We start from the raw sequence: 24,429 nt of genomic DNA on the forward strand, positions 1-24,429 counted from the left end.
GATTTGGTCGCCGAGAGCCGAATGGAGGAAATGTGTTTGGGACCAAGGAAAGCCATTCTTGCTTTCACTGGGCGTTAACTTTGTATCATCAGATATCGATGAGTGTGAAAACAATCCTGATGTCTGTGACGGTGGCCAGTGTACCAACATTCCTGGGGAGTACCGCTGCCTCTGTTACGATGGCTTCATGGCTTCAATGGACATGAAAACATGCATCGGTGAGTATCAGAAGTCAATGGCAATCCTTTATTGTTCTCTGTTATTGAGGCCATCATACAGAGTGATGACTGTATGACTACCCCATCTCCCTCTCTTCCCGCATCTCCTCACATGTGTCTCCCTCCCAACTGCATGTTTTTTTTTTTATAACCCACTGAGTCTGGTTGGTGTTGTCCTTATGTGCTTGGATGTAGGGCCATCCACTACCAGGGGTCACATCCTCCAAAAAGAAGGGTTCTCTCTTCTTTCATCTACTGTCTAATGACCATAGCTCCTCAGTTGGGGCCGGGTCCTGGAGACCAACTACCACATCTATGTTTCAGTTTTAGTTGTGTTGATCTTGTACAAGTAACCACAGGCACTGTGAGGTCATGCATGTGATAGCCGTGGCATGTCCAGAAGATAGCATGTCACTCTCCAGCTAATGAGAGTTTGATACATGCATGAACACACATCCACATGGAAAGAAGACTTATTTCACTGCTACTTTGCAAATCTGAGCCATTTTGCCAGAACTGTAAAATCTGAAAAAGAATTATTTCAGACATCCTTAGAGGCACATAGTACTTACCTGCAACACAAGTCTTTCAAGGGGACCGCATTTTGAATTTTATCTCTTTATTTCAGGACCATGTTATTCAGTTTAAAAGGTGGCTTTTAAATTACTGTGATAGCAGTAACTAGAACATGTGTTTTCCAGATGTGAATGAGTGTGACTTGAATCCCAACATCTGCATGTTTGGGGAGTGTGAGAACACGAAGGGCTCTTTCATCTGCCATTGTCAGCTGGGCTATTCGGTGAAGAAGGGGACCACGGGATGCACAGGTAGGACTCAACCCCATGTCTGCTAGACTTCAGCCTCACAGGTTTCAAAAGCAGCCATCGCTTCAGCCTTCAGCATCCTCGGGTCCCTACATCCTCGGGCCAGCCCACCAGCATATGACTGTCATGTGATGGGTAACTGACTCTTACCTTTACCATGCATCATGTCTGAGGTCACCTGGTAGGAAGGAAGGGGCCAAGTCTGCCCTGCTTCTGATGGGTCCTGCAGCATCGTTCAGTTGCTCACCTTGATTACTACCCAGATGGAGGGCCCATGTATAGAAGGGAAAACAGTTCTTCATGTTGTGGTGACCCCCCCTCAACCATAAAATTATTTTGGTTGCTGTAGCGTGAATTCTAATTGGTCTGAATAATAAAAACCCAGAGTCTGATATTGGGGTAAATGAAGAGAGGTAAGCAAGACAAAGGAGCCAGCCACAGCCACCTCTTACCTCCCCAACTTCCCAGGTGAAAGGGGGCCAAGCTCCTGTCTCTGCCCTGCTTTATCACCTCCTCTCTTTGCCCAGTCATATCAATTCCCGTTTCCTCCTGTCAGGTGCTGGGATTAAAGGTCTATGCCACCACTGCCTGCCCTCTCTGGTTAGCTAGCTCCATGCTCTAGTCTTCAGACAAGCTTTATCTGATAGCGTAAAATATCACCACGCATTGCTGCTTCATAACTTTAATTTGCTACTATTATGAATCCTAATGTAAATAGCTGTGTTTTCCAGTGGTCTTAGGGAACCCCTGTGAAAGGGCCATTCAACCCCCAAAGGGGTTGCGTCACACAGGTTACAACCACTGTCTTAAAGGATCCAAGTTTTCATTTAGTTTGCCGTGTTAAACTGATAATATGTTCTTAGGTTCTATTTAGACTTTTCCTGCCTTACCCCCATGGTTTCTTCTTTTATACTCTCTCTCCTCCCCCACCATTACCTCTCTCCTTTTATCTCTCTTCACTCCTTCACCTCCTGACTCCAGTTTTTACTATTTAGTTTTACCCCGCAGCATAGAGATATGACTAGGAAACATCTTAATAATGACCTGGCTAGTTGCCTCCTGAATGCTCACGTTTAGGTCCCTTTGTAGCATTTTGTTCAAGGCCGCAGTGAGAAGCTCGGGCTGCCGGAAAAACTTCAGCTGCCCCTCCAGGAGAAGGCAGATGATGAGGAACGAGGGCGAGACTTTACTAATAGCAAAGGGGGTGAAAGCCAAGAGTGTGTGCCCAGTATCAGGTCAACAGTGGCAGCCAGTAGTCAGTGAGCAGATAGAACAGATACGAATCATACCCTAGAAAGTTTTAGGAAGCCAAATTGACACAGTTGTACACAAGTGTATATGTTTTGTATAAACACATTCACACAGCTGTGCATGGCTTTACAAAGAGCCTACATCACAAGAAGCATGTCCTTAGATGATTTCATCCACATGTTAGCATCCAACACATACTTATTCCATCGCAGTTGCATGTCCAGGCATTATAAGCTTATGGGACCATTGTCATGTACATGGTTTGCCATTGACCAAAATGTTTTTAAGCTACACATGACTGAATAGATTACATGTATGTGTTTCTGTGTAATATTTGTGAACATAAACACAGGCTGGTGAGCATTGGTCCCCTTTCAGGCCACATCTGAAGAGAACATTCTTTACATATTCTCAGGTAAGAAAGAACAAAACAGAAGCACACACATAAGTGATCATTTTTTAAAAAGCTCTGAGTATAGATAGTATGTAGCTTTGATTGTGTGTATGTGATGTTGGAAGTTAATCCTAGATGTTTACACATGCCAAGCAAACATTCTACCCCGATCTACACTGGGGCATTGACTTTTAAAATGAAGGATGGACTTTTTTATAATGTCAGGCTCACTCTTATCTTCGTGAAAAATATGTGATAAATATTAATAGGAAGGAACAGCAAAGTCTTTTTCAAAAATCTCTCCTGAAATGTTTCTTTCTATCCTTCCCATGGAGTTTTGAATGGGCCTTTGCAACATGTGGGGGCTGCCACTCATATCCCCAGGGGACAACAGCTGCACTTTCTCCTTCCAACAGGAAGTGGCCAGCAAGTTCTTGGAGGGAAGGACTTGTTTGGTCATGATCATGAAGTCTTATACCTTAAGGACTTAGAGACAAAGGCGGTGTCAGTGTTTCTCCGTACAAGCCCTGCGTTTATCCTAAATTGCTGTCTTTCAGAAACGCGTTTGGAAGTAGATTTAATTAGCGCATGCTTCATCTTTTCCTCTTTGACTCTGGTTTCTCAGATGTGGATGAATGTGAAATTGGTGCCCACAACTGCGACATGCATGCCTCATGTCTGAATGTCCCCGGAAGCTTCAAGTGCAGCTGCAGAGAAGGCTGGGTGGGAAACGGCATCAAATGTATTGGTGAGTTTGCAAAGAGGAAAACCCTTCTCGAAGGACCAGCATTTCTGCGTGGCTCTTCCTTGCACACATGTTAACCAACACTCCAACGGGCACAGCCTCTTCGCTTTCTATTTATTCTCTTGTAAATCAAAGCTATCTTTGGTTGCAGGGATAATTCCTGTCTGAGTGTTTCCTTAGCTTTAATATAAATGGTCAAATTACAACAGGATGCTTTGGCATCTGCCTTTTCATGCATGTTGCTCAGTTTGAAAAAAAAATTATTTGATGTGCGGCCAGTGATCTAAACAGCTGTAACATGAAAAACAGCTAATGTGTTTTCCCAGTCTTTCCATAGAGTAATCAGTGCAGTTTGAGAGCCATTGAAGTAGAGGGGGAAACAAAGGGGTTTTTCACATGGCCTTAAGATGGGCGGAAGTGGACAATTCTTAGTATTAAAGTTGTCCTTGCGGGCAAAGCTAAGTATTTTTGTTGAATTCCAAGAAGTCTAACTTGAAAAAGGGAAAATCTTTTTCCCTGGGTTCTATAACTCTTGAACTGAAGCCTAATAATACTATATAGCCCTGAGGCAGGGGACTGGATTATACTCTGGGTGTCATTCATGAAGCTGTTTAATATGTCCATGCTGTGACAATAAAGAATATTTCCAGCTGGTAAGCATTACCCAGGTCAATTTAAAATAGAAGAAGGAGAGGGGAAAACAGCCCTCTGAGGTCCCCATGGTGACTTCTCAGGAAGAGCTTATAGGCCCATAGTAAGGATTAAATAAAAAACCTTTAATATCTCTTACCAATAATGTAAATTAATTTGAGTAAAGCTTGGCTCTCCAGCCAGATGTTTCATACTTATCAACTATTTAAGGCCAATTGCAGAATGTGTATTATTGTAGTTGGCAAATGACTTTGCCGTATCGCACCCGATGTCAGCCTCCTCAGGCCGATCGTAAACCGATTTCCAGGCCAGCCACACCCACTAGCATTAATCTCACGACTACAGGCAGGCCTGTCCTCGTTGCCATTTTTCTTGTCCCATGTGCCTACTATTTTTCTCTTAGTTTCCATTTTATATGCTTCATGTCCATCTGTCAGTCTGGCCAACGATTACAAGACTGCCTGCCCCAAGATGAGGCTTTAGAGGGGTCAGCCACCAGGGCTTCATCCTCCTCCTCCTACCCTCCCTCTCTCCCCCACCACCTCAGTCCTCTCTCTTCTGCTCTCCCCGCCCTCCTGTTTCCTCCCCTCTCCATCTCCCCACCCCTCTCCCGCTTCTCTGCCCAACCCCCTTTCCCTCCTCCTTGTCCCTTTTGTCCTCTCCCTCCCTCCCCCATATTCACTGATTCTTCAGACAGCAGTAGTGGAATCTTAAACCTCTCTTCACACTGACTTTCACCTCTTCAAATTTAGGAGAAACCCCAGCTTCCTCTCCGAGGCTTACAACTACCTGAGGCATTTTCTGGCTCCACCATCCCCTGCCCTGGCCCCTGTGTTGTTCTTCGCCACTCCCCCTGCCCTGAACACCACATTCTGTATTTTCCTCTTGAGTGGCCCTGTCTCCATTGTTCTCTTTGTGAAACAATCTTCTTTCCTTCTCCTCAGTCAAGTTAGGCTCCTTCATCCCTGGAAGAGGAGGTCTGAAGTTGATTAAAAGTTACCTCTTCAATGGATTCTTTCTTCTTCCCTGAATTTCAGTTTAGGTTGTATCTGGAACCTGCTTCATGGTCTCTAGAAAAATACAGCATTCTTTCTCTCCTGTGTTTGATATGCATCCCTTCCAATAGGCTGTTAATTCCATGAAAGAAAGAATCAAGTCTCTCTTCCCTTCTTATAAAATTAATTTAGAACTCTACGCCGAATCTCTCTTGTCGATGCCATCTCCCAAACAGGTGGTCTCACAGTGGTAAGAGAACCAGTAGTAAGAGCCACCGCCATAGGTGGAGGCCAGTGTGAAATCTGACTCCAGCTTCCTCTAAGTGTTTTGTGAAGATGTCTTACAATTCTTGGATCGGTAGCTGGAGCCACAGTTATGACGTGAATAGTTTGGATTATGAACCTAAAATCTGAGGGCTATAGAGTACTGTCCTTCCAGATACACTAAAATAAAATGGGTTTGGGCTGGCTCACGCTTTTGCAAATCCCAACCTCGCGCTGTTGCGTTAGGATGCCCGTCTTCATCACTGATCTTTGCCATGCTCGCTCCTCACGCAGATCTGGACGAGTGCTCGAATGGAACCCACCAGTGCAGCATAAACGCTCAGTGTGTCAACACCCCGGGCTCATACCGATGCGCCTGCTCGGAGGGTTTCACAGGAGACGGCTTCACTTGCTCAGGTGAGTGACAGACCTGCGGAGTGCTCCCATATGCCCATCTCAGGACACCCAATAGGCTTTCCTTGTTTTATGAAAACCATGAAGAACACAGAAATGACTGTCTGTGCTTCGACTCGACCTGTGAATGAGCACATACCTTTTTCATCCTTTAAACACAGAAGCCTGAAAAAGCTTCCAGAGAGTGTGGACGTGTTAATGACGTCTCTCTTGTCCTGTACTGTTAATGACAATCGTTTTCTCTTACTACCTGATAAAGTACCCATCAGAAAGACTCAGGTATTGGGGAAGGAACCTGGGTTCACAGTGTTTATGCTGCTTACTCTAGTGTAAACCTACCTACATGAGTAGTCAGGGTGACCTCAGCTCTTCTCATTTTTATTTTTTGATAAACAGTTCTTTCTCATTTTACAGACCAATCCCAGTTCCCTCTGCCTCCCCGCTTCCAAAAGAATGCCCAGGGCCAGAGGGTTTCAGCACAGAATTCTACTAGAACTTCAAAAAAAGGGGGAGCTCTTCTCATTTTAAAATAGGCATAGCGACCATAGCAGCATTTTTTATCCCCAAGTAGATGATCTGGGAGAATTCTCAGTTCTTGAAGATGAGGTGCATAATGTCCCTTTCTAAGATAGATCATTGAAGCTGCTTATTATCCTCCTCGGAGTTTTACTAGCTTTCCTCCCAGTTTTGAGAGGATGAATGGAATAACAGACGACACAGGGGACTTAGGAGACCACCACGTGAGCTTCAGTACACACTGGTTGCTGTTCCCCTCCCACCGCTCCCCAGGTCTCCAGGTTGAAATGTTGTCTCATTACGCCCGTGTGTAAGACTAGATCATCCTTGTGGGCAAGAAAATGGCTTTTTGCTTTCCAAGCGAGGCATCTCCCTGCTGATGTTCATTCAGACTTTGAACTCAGGATTATAAGACTAGGTCTGTAATTAGTCAGCGTGCGGACTCATCCTCCCTCTCTGTAGAGCCTTGGCTGTTATGTATTTCCAGGACTTTGTATGGGATGTCGTATCAAAGAAAGAATGGTGTTGGTGGCAAACACATCTACACCCAGAGTGGGGCCCGGTGGGACCTATGTAGCTCTTTTGGCCACTCTCAGCCGGGATTCTTTCTCTAGTAAATAGAATGCAAACTGCATGCTGGTGATGGCCATGCCACCTGTCTCAGGACACGCTGACGTCTGCCCTCCTCCCCTTTTCTACTTCCTGGAATTGAGTAAATCATCTTGAAGGCCTTTGAAAAGTATCTGTCTGCATATTTTGGTGAGACTTTAGTAGTAGGAAGGAAGCTTTGTTTCCATGACGTCTCGCATTTCCTCTAAGACGCTTCAGCTGGGGAAACAGGCAAGTCCATTGCTGTTTTTTCCAATGAATGAGTGGAATCCCAGAGCTCTTGGTCGTTTCTACTAATACTGCTTTTAATACCGATTCATCAGTGGGTATTAAGGAGAACTGAGAGGAACTCCATCCATTTCTATTACAGCCGAGTATTAGGTGTGTACGTTGGGGAGCTTCTATCTCGGGCCTTTGACCCACTCCAGCGAATGGGTTAACTGGTGCTTCATATTAACGAACCCCAACTCCAGCCACTGAAGCCGATATCTCTTTTGAGCAAGGAGACAACCGTGTTGCGAAATTTGGAACATGACAGAGATGTCTTCCTTCTTATTCTGCAGACGTCGACGAGTGTGCGGAGAACATAAACCTCTGTGAGAATGGCCAGTGCCTGAACGTCCCCGGAGCTTACCGCTGCGAGTGCGAGATGGGCTTCACCCCGGCCTCAGACAGCAGATCCTGCCAAGGTGGGTTGCCAGGCTTCCCCTTCATTTTCAAGTTGGATCTGCTACAGCAAAGGAAACCACGGAAAGGGCTGGAACGGGCTCCACCTGGAAGCAGAATACACGGCGCATACAACACATATAAAAGCCACTCGTTTAAGCATGGATTATTTTGTGGAATGAATAATGAGGAAGGCTGGCTTTCATCTCTTATGAGATATTTCTGGCTCAGAGCCAACAGTTGGAAGTTTGGCTTATTCTTTTTTCTTTCTTTCTTTCTTTCTTTCTTTCTTTCTTTCTTTTTTTTTTTTTTTTTTTTTGTTGGTTTTTCGAGACAGGGTTTCTCTGTAACTTTGGTGCCTGTCCTGGAGCTAGCTCTTGTAGACCAGGCTGGCCTCGAACTCACAGAGATCCGCCCGCCTCTGCCTCCCGAGTGCTGGGATTAAAGGCGTGCGCCACCACCGTCCAGCTTCTTTCTTTCTTTTTGTTAAGCCATTTCTTTCTTCCTTGGGTGTCACTCAATGAATGACACGTGGCACACCTCGCCTGTTTTTAAAGGGTGATCTGTTGCCCACCCCAGCCATCTGTATTTACTATGCTCAGTGAAGTCAAGCAGCTTGTCTCTGGCATTTCTTCTCATGTTTGAGGCTGTGGTGTGTATGGCTGAGACTAGAAGCCTCTTACGTCCATCAAGAGCTTGTTCACCTCTGCTCAATAGTCGAGGAAAAAGAAATAATCATTTCTCTCCTAAAATGGGGCTCTGTGTCTAGTATGCTATCTGTCCAAGGGAAAAAATGGATTTTCTCTGAAGTTAGGGATTCAATTCACAGTACATGGAGTTTGGGCCATCAACCTGCTATAGGAAGTATAATATGATTGAAGAATGAAAGGAATGTAGCTTCGTTGCGAGATTGTGGAGTGTCAACAAAAGTTGCCATTCACAGAAACATTTTTTTTTTCAAGAGGTGACTTTCCCCAACTCCAAATCTGGCTCCTCTTCCTTCCCCTCTTCCCCCTCAAGCTAACTATGGGGGAAAGACGATGAAATGAAACAAATTCCAGGCCCTTCCCCCACCATAGTGTGAAAGAAATGGCGAGTACCAGCACAGACACACAAACACAAGCAAACCTCACCCTGCCCCACCAGCAGAAAGTAGATATGAAGAGAGAAAGGATGCCTGCGAGACGCTGATGTCATTAGGATCGATTGCACCTGTGCATGGTGGTAGGCGGAGGTCCTGGAGGAAGATGGCGTCAGCAGTGCGTTCTGTCTCCTTTGAACTGTATCGACCATATAAAGGCAGTGTTTTCCCATACCCCATCTCACATAGCTCCCGCGTTAGTATAAACAGGATGCTTTTGGTAAAGTTCACTCCATAGGGAAACGTGTGCACAGAAAGACGGTGCTATTCTCTCCACTACCAACAATTTAATTGCAGCCTACATCAAAAAAATCTTAGCTCTCTCTTCTTAGCCCCCAACACAGGGCAAGATACATTTGAATATTGGCTGAATATTTAACACAATTTGAACAGTTCCTTAAACCTAAGATAGTTAGAACAAATTAGTGTACCTATTTTAAGTAGCCAGGAGACACGTTTCATTTGAGATACAACTATTTCAAGATAGTGGTTTGAATGACTTATCTATGAAGCCTGAGAAATGACTCACCTTGCAAAATGCAAGCACCTTTACTTGCTTGCCACCAAGTCTGGCGACACGAGACCCATCCCTGGAACCCACGTGGTGGAAGAAAAGGACTGGTTTCCACAAGTCACCTTCTCACCTCCATGTGCAAGTCACGATGTGTGCATACACACACACGTATGCACACACACACAAAATAACTGTTATACTTAAAAATCATTTTTAAAGAATTGTTTCCTAAAAAAAGATGTTAAGATTTTATCTTTGATTACATGAGTAATCAAATGGGCCTGTGTGTTGTGGAGTAGGGTGGTATGTGTACGTGTGAGCGTGCATGTCCATGGAGCCTAGAAGAGGGTATCAAATTCCTGAAGCTGGATTGACAGATGGCTGTGTGTCACTGAGTGTGGCTGCCAGGAATCACGCCCAGGTCCTCTGGAAGAGCAGTACGTGCTCTAACCTACTGAGCCTCCTCCCCTGCTCTGTTAGCAGATATATTTTAACAAAATACAAAGAAATTTATGAAGAGTAGATCATGTTATTTCATGGTATAAAGAACAGTATTTTCTACATGTTTATAAATGATTTTATGATAATAGTTTAGATTTTTAAATAAAATAATGTTAAGTGTTACAAACTTTTTACCAATATATTTAATATTTGGTGTTATGTTGTTTTCTATTTCAATATGCCAGTTACAAATTATGTACTGTCTGTATGAATTAGGTACAGTCTTTCATTTACTTTTGCTTTTTTAAATTTTACTAATTTGACGGGTTTGCATTTAATTTTCACATTCTGTTTATGCTGCCTATGCTGGCACTTCCTATTAGAGTATATTATAATCCAAAACAGTTGGGTCTGGGTATAGCTCAGTGGAAAAGCACTTGCCTAGCATGCATGAGTCTTTACGTTAGATTCCTAACACTGTAGAAAGGGGAAAAAGCATAAGACACCCAATGAAGCATGTTGTCAGGGTTTCTATCCTGCCCGGTTCCCGCAATCATTAAGTCTCAAAGAAATCACACAGAGGTCTACATTAGTTATCAACTGATTGGCCCATTAGCTCAGGCTTCTTATTATCTCTTATAACTTATATAGCCCATTATTAGCTCATTATTCTTATCTGTTTTAGCCCATGTGGCTCAGTACCTTTTTCAGCGAGGCAGTCACATCTTGTTTCTTCTGTGGCTAGTTACAACTGCAGAGGAATGGGCTTCCTCCTTCCCAGAATTCTCCTGTTCTCATTGACCCACCTCTACTTCCTGTCTGGTTGTCCCACCTATACTTCCTGCCTAGCTACTGACCAATCAGCATTTATTTAAATTATAATTGACAAAATACAGACCATTCTCCCACACCAGAACAAAAATAGGACTTGTTTTATATCTTATCCTATAGATATGCCTTTTATCCTATAGGTAAGTATGCTGAATTCACCATTTGAACTATTTATTCAGCTAAAGACAAAGAAAAGAATGTTACTGCTCGTAAATATCCTAGAATTTAGAACAATTCATTGTTACATATTAAAAATGTTAAATGTCTTTGTAAACAAGAGGTGACCTTATTTTGTGTGTGTGTGTGTGTGTGTGTGTGTGTGTGTGTGTGTGTATCCTCAGATATCGATGAATGCTCCTTCCAGAACATTTGTGTCTTTGGAACATGTAACAACTTGCCTGGGATGTTTCACTGTATCTGTGACGATGGCTACGAACTGGACAGGACAGGAGGAAACTGCACAGGTATCGTGAGCCGGGGCCAACTGTGTTCTCCTGGCTTGGCGTAGGATTCTATGCTAAGTACATAAATGCCTCAAAGTTTTCTGAAGTTATCTATACTTAGGCTGTGCATGTTTTTGAAAAAGGAAAATACATTCTGATACATTTACTTTCTACTATGGAATTTATTAGTGTTTAAACAATTTCATTATTTAATACAAAACTAGTAAGCATTCATATAAGTGTGTGAACATATGTGAATTTGTACATATATTTCATTTTTTCTTAATTTTTAATAGAATTTCTTATTAACAAGCTTTTCAAATAAAAAAAAATCACACACCAAAATTAACCAGACCTAAAGTCTCAGTGAACAGGCTAAATAGCAATTCTCAACCTGTGGAGCTTCTCATTGGATTCTTCCATTTTTCTCTCTGTTCCCTCCCCCCCCTCCCAGACAGGTTTTCTCTGCATAACAGCCTTAGCTGTCCTGGAACTAGTTCTTGTAGACCAGGCTGGCCTCAAACTCACAGAGATCTGCCTACCTCTGCCTCTTGGGTGCTGGGATTAAAGGTGTGCATGACCATTGCCCAGTCTGAATTCTTTGTTTTCTTAAACAGATCAGTTTTCTTCCTCAGAATGCAGCATCTGATTATTGCTTATACATTGAGTTACTAAATGGCACTGTTGAAAATGCCGTTTTCTATGAGTTCCAGGCCTTTCTGGTGTACATAGTGAATTTCAGGCCTGCCAGGGTTATAAAGTATAATCTTATTGTCTCCCCCTACACTTTCAAAAAAATGCACACTAACACACTCACAGATGCACAAACACACACCTGCTCACACATGTACTCACATACATGAATGCACAAACATGTGCACTGTACAAATATACACACACTTATATAGAATCCTCACCATTGAAAAACCTATTCTATGTCTGTGTCAAATCTATTTTCATTCTGCTGAGTCCTCCACAGCAATCTTTAATAACTTGGGAGGAAGATCCATTCATTTCCTTGGAAAAGCGCTTCACGTGTAGAAGTAAAGATGTTAACATGGGAATGTTACATGTTCATAGATATTGATGAGTGTGCGGATCCCATAAACTGTGTCAACGGCCTATGTGTGAACACGCCTGGCCGCTACGAGTGTAACTGCCCACCTGACTTCCAGCTGAACCCCACGGGCGTGGGTTGTGTTGGTAAGTGAAAGAAAAATGACATAAATAGAATCGTACAGACAGAGCTGAATATTTCAATTCTCTTGACAATGGAGTATAATGTGTACTTGATATATTCATTTAAAGAAAATAGCCTGATCACTTAAGAAACACTCTAGATGATTCCATGTTTATAATCTGAAGGACAACTTTGAGTACAAACCATGAAAAGAGATAGTAGATATTTGAGTTGGCAATGAGTAAATCCTTACTAAAATAAGCAATAAATTTTTTCGGTATAGATAGATTTTATTTTCTATAAACCCCATTAACGTTATTTCAAAGCCTTAGAAAGGGTCCCGTGAATACAGATAATAAGGGACGGTCCTCTTTCCAACTGAAGAATCTGCGAACCCTAAGTTTCTCTCCTGGCTTTACAGACCAAAGATAGCAACACAGTGACTCTTTCATAGACGTCTGTAGGATGTCCATTACACTACTTGCAGTGACACAGATTTACTAGAAACCAATTTAGCAAACTGTGCAGATTTCTTTTAATGTACAGGAAACTACAGGATGTTCGTACCTTAGGGTCTAGCCTGTGCTGCGGAGTAAAACCGTTTTCTCAAAACAGACAAACAAGAAATACAAGCATTTGGACATCATAGAACTCATACACAGTTTGCCCACAAAGCAGCTGTGATTAGACACTAAAAGTCAGTGTTTTGCATGACAAAAATGTCATTTATTTAAATTTTAAATTAGCACATTAGAGCTGTTTTATGAGAACACATACAAAAGCTACTAGCAGGGCATTTGAATGGTCAAATTGGAGGGGAGGGAGACAGGAATGGAGGATAAAAATAAAAGAGAGGAAAAGAGGGGAAAAAAATGAATGTTGAATGAATTCAAAGCTAGCAGGGAGGGACCATGAGTTAACTCAGTTCCCTGCACCGAAGATCTGGCATCAGAAACAAGTGAAAATATTGAGGCATGACAACGAGAAGCAGTCAGATGGTTGCACTGTGTGCAGCCAGAAGAGCAAGGTACTCTGTGAACTCATAAAGACTTTCAAAATACTTTGGTTGGGATGGGACCTCTTAGGGGTGGCCTGGCCTGAAGCAGTTCTTCTGAAGGATTACTTGTGCTGCAAAGGCCAAAACAGACTGGACTTGGGCCAAGGGTTGAAGCTAAGAGATGAGTTAGGAGGCCATTGGAGTTCAGGTTAAAAAAGATGCAGATAGCGGGAATTCAGATTAAGACATCAGTGACGTCAGTTGCCAGGTGCATTTTGAAGATAAAGCTATCAAGCCTTTTTGTTACTTGTGTGAACGGGGAATGAGAGTGAGGGATCAGAAGTGGCAACAAGGCAGGACAGCTGAGAAAGATGGAGACTTCCATCGACTGAAAACCCCTGAGACTCAAGGTGAAGTAGAACGGCTCCGTATGTGAACAAAGAGTATCCAGTTTAATTCTTGGAGTGTTAACTCAGAAATAACTAATAACCCTTAAGAAAGAAACCCTTAAGAAAGAAAGGTTTAGAACTCAAAAGAAAGGTAAGAGAAGACTCTGAACTTGAGATCACTCAAAAGGAAAAAAAAGTGCTATTGAAAGCCAGGGTTCAAGGTGGTAGCTACAGAGACAAGGCCACCTTCAGCGGCACTGGAACCTTTCCCTAGAGAGCCCTAGTTTGGCAATTCTGCAAACATTGCTGTGGAGATTGACGTCAACCCATTTGGGGGTTGCCGATGACAGAGTAGAGCAGAATGAGACTGTTAGCCTGTTACAGACTTAGTTAACTTACCTACATATGTTTCCACGTCTTCACAAACTCAAGATACAGATTAATTAAACCCAGTTTTCTTGTATTCACATTATTCAAAATGTCTAGAGTACCCCCAAATACGGAATGCCTCATTGCATTGCTTATTCCATGAATATACGAAAAACGGTCTGTGATTTCTAGTGACCACCGCCTGTCACCATTTCTTATGGTTGATTTGAGATGTTTAAAAGCAAGAGATTGTATTGTGCAAGGAGTTAAAATGATCCCTCCACGTCAGTGTGCAAACTCCTGAACGCAGTCCTGTAAATGCCTTCCTGAGGGGGTCTCTCCATAGTGGGGACCACTTTAAGCTCCTCTGTTGTTCCGCAGACAACCGCGTGGGCAACTGTTACCTGAAGTTCGGGCCTCGAGGAGATGGGAGTCTGTCTTGCAACACAGAGATTGGGGTGGGCGTCAGTCGCTCCTCCTGCTGCTGCTCCCTGGGGAAGGCCTGGGGAAACCCCTGCGAGACGTGCCCCCCTGTCAACAGCAGTAAGTATGCAGCCGAGAGAAGAGGAACAGAACATTCCCAGTCCAGGATAGAAACAAGTTGCTATTGTATTCTTGGACTGGGGGCGCGGGGGGGGGGGGGTTGGACTGTTGTCAGTGGTTATACTGAAATCCGCCAAGAGTGTTTTATAGAAAAGGAATTTTAGTTCCTCTCTTCCTATTTTTCTTCATTGTGTTACTCTAAAAAAAAAATAATAAAATAAAATTTTAACCACAATCCAATCTGAATGGTCATAATCTCGATTCTCCATGGTATCGGAGACAAGGCCATTCCCAGTTATTCTCGGAGGTTGTTAGTTCAGGTCCGTAGGTGGAGTGTATCCTAAAGTCAGTCATGGGGCACTCTAAATGGAAACACGTGTTCTGATATGCACAGAACCAAACCTTTGTACCGCAGGCTCCTGACGTTTTATTTACTTGGCAAAGCATTTGTGATATGACTTATCTAAAAGGCAATGTTCTCTATAAAATAAAAACAAAAAAAAAAAAACACGGCTTTTGTTATTCCCAATGCATGTCACTGATGAAGTCATGATATTTGGGAGTAAAATGTGATATACATTATTGTAATGCGTTTGAAAGGACACAAAGAAAACTCTGGACACCCCCTGAGGATTTGAGTTTGGCAGTTGCTGAATGTTTGCTGATTGTTTCAACCACTGGGATCTGAGAATGAAACTTCTTGTTTTCCCCTTTTCTCCCCAGCTGAATATTATACGCTGTGTCCTGGAGGTGAGGGCTTTAGACCGAACCCCATCACAATCATCTTAGAAGGTGAGCTCATCGCTATTTGTTACGTAGGCCTTAATACGGATATCGGCTTAGGTTAGAGGGAAGCGGGTACAAACGCCGGTATGAAGAAGTGCCAGCAAGCTTCCTGAGTGGAGCTACAGGTAGGCAGTCTGTCACACACATGTTTACCGAGAAGTAACCATCCACTGCCAGCATCTGGTGTTCAGTTGTGATGTAGAGACCCTCTTGTTACATTGTCCCCAGCAAATGCCTGCAGCTTGCTTCCGTTCCTCTTCTCGGAAAGCAGCAGTTGTGCAAGGAAGGCAAGAGACTCACGGTCAGAGTAAACCCAGCACTTAGGGGTCCTCCTTTAGGTGCACAGATGTCTGTGGTCCGTACAAGATGTCATGTTTGAAAGCTGCAGCTATTGACTCTTTGCTCACGATGCTTGCTGTTAATGGACTGTCTCCTCTTGTAGACATTGATGAATGTCAGGAGCTACCAGGGCTCTGCCAGGGCGGAAACTGTATCAACACCTTTGGGAGTTTTCAGTGCGAGTGCCCGCAGGGCTACTACCTCAGCGAGGAAACCCGCATCTGTGAAGGTGAGGGGAACTGGTACTGTTGCCTACCGCAGTGTCTGCTCTCGGGGCCCTGCATCCTACAGAAGGATGCAGCTTGTTGAGACTGTTGATAGCTTTTATCTTCTCATAGCCATAGCAATGCTGCTCCTTTGTATGGTGACAAATTCAATTTGCAGTTCGTTTGCAATGATTTTGCAATCATTTAAATTTTTCTCTGAGTAAGATGGTGGGTTAAATATAGATTGAAAATGGAATTGCAAATATGAAGCTAGTTACATGTAATCATTGACAATACTTTTAAGTAGGAACAGGTAAGCTTCAATGCGATGGCAAGTCAATACTGGCCAGTAATTTCTAAATGTTGGATAAATATAAAGACGTCGAAATATTGTATGGATTATGTTTCCTCCTACCCCTAACAAATCGCAGTTATAATTTTAATTTTAGGAGACCATCTTGCCTCTAGAGGCAAGGACCACCCTTGTCTTTATTGCTTCAAGCTCTAGTTAACAATGTAACTTCAGTGTTTGTGTGTGGGATGAGGGACTGCTTCTAAAACTGAATGTTAAGAACGAAACATTATTCTATTACCGCCTTTAGTTTTGAACTTATTAGCCAAATGCATCTGAAAGAAATGTGATTTACCCTCAATTGAGAGCTGGTGAGGGGACTTCTAGTTTGAAAAGAGGATCACATAGCCTACACTCAGTTTCAAGCTGCTGTTAAAACTTTAATCCAAAAGGCAAAGGAAAAAGCAGACTTCAAAGAAATTCCTCTTAGAGAACGTGAATTTCCCCAAATGTATACAGGCATCAGGCAGTTTCTTTATAGTTTTTAGGATTGAGAGCTTTTTATCTTTTTTTTTGAAGTATGTTCTTATGGTGTATAAATGTAAACACATCCTTTATGGGTATTTTTTTCATCTCTGAATGTTATAAACACGGAATTAGGGAATCACCTGTGTCCTGTTCAGTACGCTACACTGTATAAACTCATAGAACCAACCTAACTCACGGATGCTCTTGCCTCTTCTAGACATTGACGAGTGTTTTGCTCATCCTGGCGTATGTGGCCCTGGAACCTGCTACAACACCCTGGGAAATTACACCTGCATTTGCCCACCTGAGTACATGCAAGTCAACGGAGGGCACAATTGCATGGGTCAGTAGCCGGCCCCGAGAGGAACTACCAGAGTCAAGGCTGCTGACTTGGCACCTCTGGCACCTCTGTTCTCAGAACCACTGTTCAGAGTGTCTGGATCCAAATCTTTATGAAGGAGAAATTGTCACGAATGAAGAAGTGTTTCAGGGTCCCGTGAACTGATGCTCTACCTCAGACTCTTAATCTCCGACCACCTATACATACCCTATAAATCTGAGATTTAAAAAAAACAAATTAGGGCTTGGCATTACAGGTCTTAGGTAATTTTGATTCTCCCTGTATATAAAATGTACTTTGTATAGATAAGGGGATATTCAGATTTCAATACTTAATTCTTTTTTCAATTAAATTAATTAATATTTCTTGATTAAATGAATATTTTAGTACAAGAAATGCATGTTAATGTGCCCATAAAATGCTTTGCCTAAAAGCAGGGGCTGTCCATCCAAAAATGATGGAGCAGTTCAGAGAGTTTAGACAGCCGAACATGACAGACCCTTCCCAGAGTTCCATCCCTCAGGAAAGTTGGCTAAACAAGCGTGCTGGTTTCGCTGCTCTGGATGCCGAGCTGACCCATTTCTCCCCACGCAGACATGAGGAAAAGCTTCTGCTACCGAAGCTATAATGGGACCACGTGTGAAAATGAGTTGCCTTTCAACGTGACCAAGAGGATGTGCTGCTGCACACACAACGTGGGCAAAGCCTGGAACAAGCCTTGTGAGCCGTGCCCAACGCCAGGAACAGGTAGGCACCGCCGCTCACGCTCCACTCAGTGCTCTGTGTGACATACAGTCACCGTGTGCTTCAGGTCCAGGTAGATCCAAACAGCGGGCTATGGCTTCAGACTGACTCCTGAGATATATACTCATTAGCTCCAGATCTCGAAATGAGCAAGCACCGTTGTCAGTGTTTATAGCGTTGGTCTATATACAATCATCATCAAAAAGACTGGCCACTTATCTATTTAGTCATCCAACGAATTTATTGAGCAACTGCTATTTGTCACTGTATTCAACATGGAAGGTATAATATTTTGGTAAAGTAACTTAAAAGCTAGCAAATTCAGTAATTTAATTGTTTAAATTCAATCTTGAAAATATGTAAAATAAAGTGATGAAGAAATGTTGCTTGAAAAAATATGTTTTAAGAAAGTATCTCATGAAAAAAACTGCAAAAAAAAAAAAACCCAGCTCATTAATGTGTTTCTTGTGTAGCTCCTTCCATAACACGGAAGGAAGCTATACATGGCAATATATTTTAAATTGTTTTAGGGTACTGGGGTTTTCTTTTGTGTGTTTTTGTGCCTGGTGCCTGCAGAGGCCAGAAGAGGGCACTGAATCTCCAAGAATCGGGAGTTATAGCCGGATGTGATGTGTTTAGTGCATGCTGGGAATTGGGTCCAGAAGAGCATGTCTCCAGCCAGGCATGGGAGGATTTCATGCAAGCAAAAATTCCACTGAAAGGAAAAAAAAAGAAGAGAGGGAGGGAGGGAGGGAGGGAGGAAGGGAGGAAAGAAGGAAGGAAGGAAGGAAGGAAGGAAGGAAGGAAGGAAGGAAGGAAGGAAGGAAGGAAGGAAGGAAGGAAAAGATCACAGAGTCAAGAATAGCAACCACTTGTCTTTAAGTTACTCTTCGTCTAGACCTTGTGAGGCCTGGAGAATGATAGCTCATCATAGTTGCAGATCATGAAAGCTGAACTAGGAGGACCAATGGGAAACGAATGAACTGTGCATTTTTTACCAAATATCGATGCGGCATGTGTTCAGACATTCCAATCCGGGGATGCCAAGATGAATTCAGGGGAAGAGATGTGGAGAAGTGGTGCAGGGTTCTCAAACCCAGTGACTTAGTGACTCAAACCCAGCAGCATGTACTTTCCTCCTCACCATGACAGGATACCTGAATGACCCGTCTCAGGGACGACAGATTTATTTTGTCTCATGCTTTCCAAAAGTCATGACCCACCATGGTGGGGAAAGCTGAGCAGAGCCCTTTGGTCCAGGGTAGCAGAAGCTCGGGGCCTTAGCTTGTTCACAGGGCATAGACCAAGAGCCAGAGGACACAGGCAGGAGGCAGAAGCAGGGGTGACCTTTAAAGATCAACCCTTCTGGACTGCTCCCACCACCTCAAAATGGTTCCCAGCCTCAAAAACAGCAAACTTGATTAAAAAGCTGGAGGGCAAGTGTTGACATGCTTAGTCAGGCAGGGCACCTCAGATAATATCGCAACCGTTCTCAGGTGGGTTTGTTTGGCCTTCCCCAGCCCCATCTGCATCTGTAAGATGAGGTGAAGACATTCTCGCCAGTCTCCATTATAAAACTCCAGCAAGACTACTGGTTGGAGAAAATAAATGTCACTTTCTCTGACAGGAAATGAAGGGTTTAGGTTTGGAGACAGATCTATATATGTATACGAAAGCCCTGTTGGCGGTGTGATCCAGAGGACTTACACTTTCTAATGACACCTTCTCTGGAAAACAGGATGATCAACAGCAGCAGGGGCTATTCCATGGGGAACCATGCTATCTGACAAACGGAGATGATTGATAGAAAGGTCGGTAGGTAGATTAGATAGACAGACAGAGAGATAGGCAGACAGACAGACAGACACAGACAGACACACAGACAGACAGACAGACAGACAGACAGACAGACAGACAGACAGACAGACAGATAGATAGATAGATAGATAGATAGATAGATAGATAGATAGATAGGAAGGTTGCTAGGTATATTGGATAGATAGATAGATAGATAGATAGATAGATAGATAGATAGATAGATAGATAGATAGATAGATAGATAGATAGATAGGAAGATTGTTAGGTTTGAGAGAGGTGGGGTAGATGAATGTCAGAGGACGGCTTTGTGAAGTTGGTTCTCTCCTTCCCCTTTTCCATGGATCCCAAGAACCTGGCCCAGGTTGGCAGGCTTTGCTCCATGAGAGCCTCTACAGCTGTGCCACCTAAGCCACCCGAATGGACCCATTATTAAAGCTCTCTGTATCATAAAGGGAAAATAACTTAATTGCCAAAGAATATAAAGAATATTCTGCTTACCTTCTCCTGTTATCAGATCAATAAGAAGCTGATGGTAGAGATGGCAGTGATAGAGGATGCCTAGATCATTTGCAGAAGCAGACATTGTGATCAAATGCAACATGATTACAATGTAGAAGACTGGTTGTGGATAACATAAAAATGCTCTTGTCGGTCAAAATTGCGGTGTAAAGATAATTTGGATATGTCTGAGAATGTTAAGAGTGTCCGCCTTTGTTTCCATTTTAAAGCTGACTTCAAAACTATATGTGGAAATATTCCTGGATTCACCTTTGACATCCACACAGGAAAAGCCGTTGGTGAGTTTGCTCTTATGCATGTATATATCATGTACAAACATATACACGTATATATATATATACTATTATAGTACCACAAAATCTAATAATCTGGATTCCAAGCAAACATGATTAGTTAATCAAGAAACTTTGACCAAGTGTTAGTTGTGTTTGTGTTATACTTCATCAGCATACCCTAGCAATTAAAGTATGATAATTACTTACTTGACAGTCTCAAAATTCCATGCATGCCATGCAAAAATTCAAATTTCCCTTGCAACGCATATTGTCTTACACAGCTAAATCGTCTACCTCATTTTATGTTTGTGGGGGTAAATGTACCTTGTGTGGATCTGTGTAGGTGCACATGTATGTGCGTGCCAGGAATTTCTAAAGAACAGAGATTAATATCTGATGTGTTTCTCAACACTTTACACATTGCTTCCTGTGACCAGGTCTCTCACAGACAAGCTGGCCAGGAGCTCCAGGGATCCACACACCTCTGATCCCTCCCTTCCCAGCCGTAGGGTTACAGATGAACGCCACTATGTGGACTCCGGGGACCTGAGCTTGGGTCCCTATGCTTACATGGCAAGCACGTACCCACTGAGTCATGTCTCTGCCTTGCTTCATCTTATTTCAACTGCTAGTTACTCTTTTCAAAAATACATCATAAGTTTTTTGTATATTTTTATATAACACTTTCATTTGGTCTCATTATGAATTTACAGAATCCCTTTTCAGATGAATCCCTTCCTTCTGAATGAACTTTCTGTTGTGAATTCTACTTTTCCCTCCTGGTTTAAACAATATAATTTTAAGTCTCCGTGAAGCAATCTACTTGAGTGTGTGTGTAACTAGATACATTAACTTCAGGAAACACAGCTTTGTCAGATGAACGGCAGCCATTCGGTTGACCTCACACAACTGGTGGTTGGGACTTGGTTCCTTAAGGGATTCACTGGCCTTCTTGTCACTTAGTGTTTTACCAATCACCTTCATTTTTCCAAAGCTCTTTAGATTAACTAACTGCACTGTGGTCTCTAGTTCTCCGTAAGCCACGTGACCACTTATGCCAGCTTACATTTGACTGGAACAGAGAATATGTATTTTCATTTCAGGCTATGCAGAGGTAAGATGGTAAACACGTTTAGCAGAAACACGTATATTTTATCCAATCCATTCCATTTCAGACATTGATGAATGTAAAGAGATTCCAGGCATTTGTGCAAACGGCGTGTGCATTAACCAGATCGGCAGCTTCCGCTGTGAATGCCCGACAGGCTTCAGTTACAATGACCTGCTCTTGGTCTGTGAAGGTAATCTGAGAAATATATATCCTTCCTCCAAAGACTTGGCTGTGTAAGTGGCTTTTCGGTGGGAGCTTATGATTTTGTACCATCTCTTCTGTAGTATTTAAGAGCTGAGTGTGGATGTCGGTGACCTGAATGTAACCCTAAAGCAATTGTGTGAGACTGTTTACCTGGACCCGTTGCTTTTTCAGACATCGATGAGTGCAGCAATGGCGACAACCTTTGTCAGCGCAATGCAGACTGCATCAACAGCCCTGGCAGCTACCGCTGCGAGTGTGCGGCTGGCTTCAAGCTCTCTCCCAACGGGGCCTGTGTAGGTAAGCAATAAGCTAACAGCCACCAAATATGGCAACGTATGGGTTCCCTGTTCTCCAAGGATTTCTCGTTTCCTCACTTTAAAGTATTTTAAGGATGCCTTTAGAAAGATTGTCTGCCTCAAGCTCTCCATCATGCTGAAACACGTCCACCATAATGTTCAAATTGTTGTCTTGAGAAATGATGTTCGTCCAATGGGTTTCTCTGGTATCAGTTAGAATCCTTGAGGTCCCAGTCAACCTGCAAACATTGCCTGGTGGAAGAGAGCCTTGGGTACTTGAAAGCCTTGCTTATTTTGTCCAGCGGTGGTCCTGGTCCATTCTTAGCCTGTCTGTAATAATTACTAACAGGTTAGAGAAAATGCATCTGTGAAAAACGAGGGACTCTTAATAAAGCTCAGCTATGCATAGCATGTGTCTTTTTTTTTTCTTTCCTGTTTTAGATCGCAATGAATGTTTGGAAATTCCCAACGTCTGCAGTCATGGCCTGTGTGTTGATTTGCAAGGAAGCTACCAGTGCATCTGCAACAACGGCTTCAAGGCTTCTCAAGACCAGACCATGTGCATGGGTAGGACTGCTTTTCCCATCCAGGGACCGACATGAGGCTGGGACTTAAAGACAGTGATTCCGAGGGCAGCCACCATGTCTCCACCATGCTAAACAGTTTAAGGCTTTGGAGTACAATTTGCAAGCCAGGGACATGCCGCAGTAGGTTCTTCTGTCCAGTGATCCTCAACATTTGGCTCCAGAAGTCCCTGTGGCATGACAGTCATTCAGACGAACTCAGTGGCAGATGGAATTTACCCACGAAATGCCCCTTGGAGTGCGTAGGAGCAGTGAGGATGACAAAATCAACACCAACACGTGTGCAGATATGCATCCTTTTATACAGACTGTAGATTAGGATTTAATGACATCATTGACGCTTTAGCTCTTAAAATAATTGTGGGCGTGAACATAACCAGAGTCTTTAAAAAATCACCAATAACTAATATAAAGGTTGGTTAATTGCTGCGAGTGGCGGTTAATGCGTTTCCAAAGGCAGGGGGAACGGATGCCATGAGGCTGGGATGGCACCAAACACCGTAACTCTGATGCTATGTAACTCAGAGGGCCTCTCTAAGCTTCATATTTGAAAGAGGAAGATAAAACTTAACACGTGACGGTTTGTGAGTAGCATGTCCTCTGTGTGAAAAAGCCAGGGAATTTTTGTGCGCCCACTCTATAGGGATCCTAGATACTGGCGAGGTGAGGGTTGAAATCAGGTTTCACTAGTCTGGAACCGTTTCCTTCATGGAATAGCTGTGCCACGGGTAGCACATGGGGAAAGCCTCAGTTTACCCACTGCACCCTGAGAGCACCTTCCCACCATGGGCCGCCCCAGAATGACAAGAAAAAGAATCTCTAACCTATATTGTAGGTTCTGGTCCCGTGTGCGTGGACTTTCTGGGAAGGCTTGCTTACAGGAGACACAGTGGTCTCCTTCTATCCTCAGAGAGTCTTGTATCTATGACTCTGAAATTCATATGGGAAAAACATGTCCTATATGAGCAATTCTTTCACAATAAAGTCAGCTGGAGCCCAGGCCTCTCAGACACAGCTCCGCAGGCTAGTGGCCCTGCGGGCTGCCTCCCAGCATGAGGGTCTGCTGTCTCCTGTCACACATGACCTGGCTAACTACTCCCACTGTGACTTTTAGAAATCTCATGACTAAATTCTAAACAACCCCCTCTTTGGATTTCATTACTTCCTTAAAGAGGCTGAACTTTTCATGATTAAATTAAGATTTATCAATTCTTGACCAAGTGTTAATAGTGCTTTAACATTTGCTAGGCAAGCCTGTTCCTTGCAACATCTCTGCCAATGACGTGTTTTCTACCTGTTGCTTCTGAGAATTGCGCATACCCATAGGTCAGACTGTTTTTTCTCTTTCGTCAGTTTGCAGTTTTGATTTGTCTCCCCGTTTTCACATTCTTACTTTCCTCAAACAACCATGGGTCCCTAGCACTGTGCTGGGGAGCATCTAAGTCACGAAGCGGGGGCGGGGGGGGGGGGTGAAAGAAAGGTGACAGGGGAGTAGCTGGCTCTAGCTAAACGTCGAGTTCTCCTTGGTAGATGTGGACGAATGTGAGCGGCGTCCGTGTGGAAACGGGACTTGCAAGAACACTGTTGGGTCCTACAACTGTCTGTGCTACCCTGGGTTTGAGCTCACTCACAACAACGATTGCCTCGGTGAGTCTTTCCGTCGGTTTAGCCTTGGTTCTTCCAGAAGGTAGGCAAAGCCGCTGAGCCCTCTCGGGTTACCTGCAGCCGTTCTCCCTCAGTAGTCTCAAGGCCGTGGGCTGTTTTGAGTCTTACCTCACAAACCCAGTTTATAGGGGAGAAAGGTCATCGGGATACCCATAAATGGACCAGGACTGATCTAGAGTTTAGGTTCTTTGTCCCCTCTGGGTGAGATGGAGAGAGACCCTCAATTAGTCTCGGGTTACTTTACGTATTTTATATGGGTTCAATTCTAATTTACACTCCAGCCCTAGCAGACTCTCCATACCCATGTCCATATCTGGAAATTCCCTT

General features: G+C 43.4%; 1 protein-coding gene across 1 annotated transcript in view; it reads left to right on the forward strand.

Moving 5' to 3' along the window:
• The window catches only part of Fbn2 (fibrillin 2), a 203,007-nt gene that overhangs the window by 140,658 nt on the left and 37,920 nt on the right, over positions 1–24,429 (forward strand). Inside the window, exons 30-46 of the mRNA XM_087896051.1 lie at positions 93–218; positions 920–1,045; positions 3,313–3,435; positions 5,637–5,759; positions 7,445–7,570; positions 10,816–10,938; positions 11,998–12,120; positions 14,234–14,395; positions 15,119–15,187; positions 15,624–15,749; positions 16,764–16,889; positions 17,481–17,633; positions 20,177–20,245; positions 21,418–21,543; positions 21,729–21,854; positions 22,295–22,420; positions 23,968–24,084. Coding sequence (XP_087752177.1) covers positions 93–218; positions 920–1,045; positions 3,313–3,435; positions 5,637–5,759; positions 7,445–7,570; positions 10,816–10,938; positions 11,998–12,120; positions 14,234–14,395; positions 15,119–15,187; positions 15,624–15,749; positions 16,764–16,889; positions 17,481–17,633; positions 20,177–20,245; positions 21,418–21,543; positions 21,729–21,854; positions 22,295–22,420; positions 23,968–24,084 — 2,070 coding nt within the window. The remainder of the gene's footprint in view (positions 1–92; positions 219–919; positions 1,046–3,312; positions 3,436–5,636; positions 5,760–7,444; positions 7,571–10,815; positions 10,939–11,997; positions 12,121–14,233; positions 14,396–15,118; positions 15,188–15,623; positions 15,750–16,763; positions 16,890–17,480; positions 17,634–20,176; positions 20,246–21,417; positions 21,544–21,728; positions 21,855–22,294; positions 22,421–23,967; positions 24,085–24,429) is intronic.

Source organism: Myodes glareolus, chromosome 13 (genome assembly GCF_982192425.1).
Source record: "Myodes glareolus chromosome 13, mMyoGla1.1, whole genome shotgun sequence".
NCBI lineage: Eukaryota > Metazoa > Chordata > Mammalia > Rodentia > Cricetidae > Myodes > Myodes glareolus.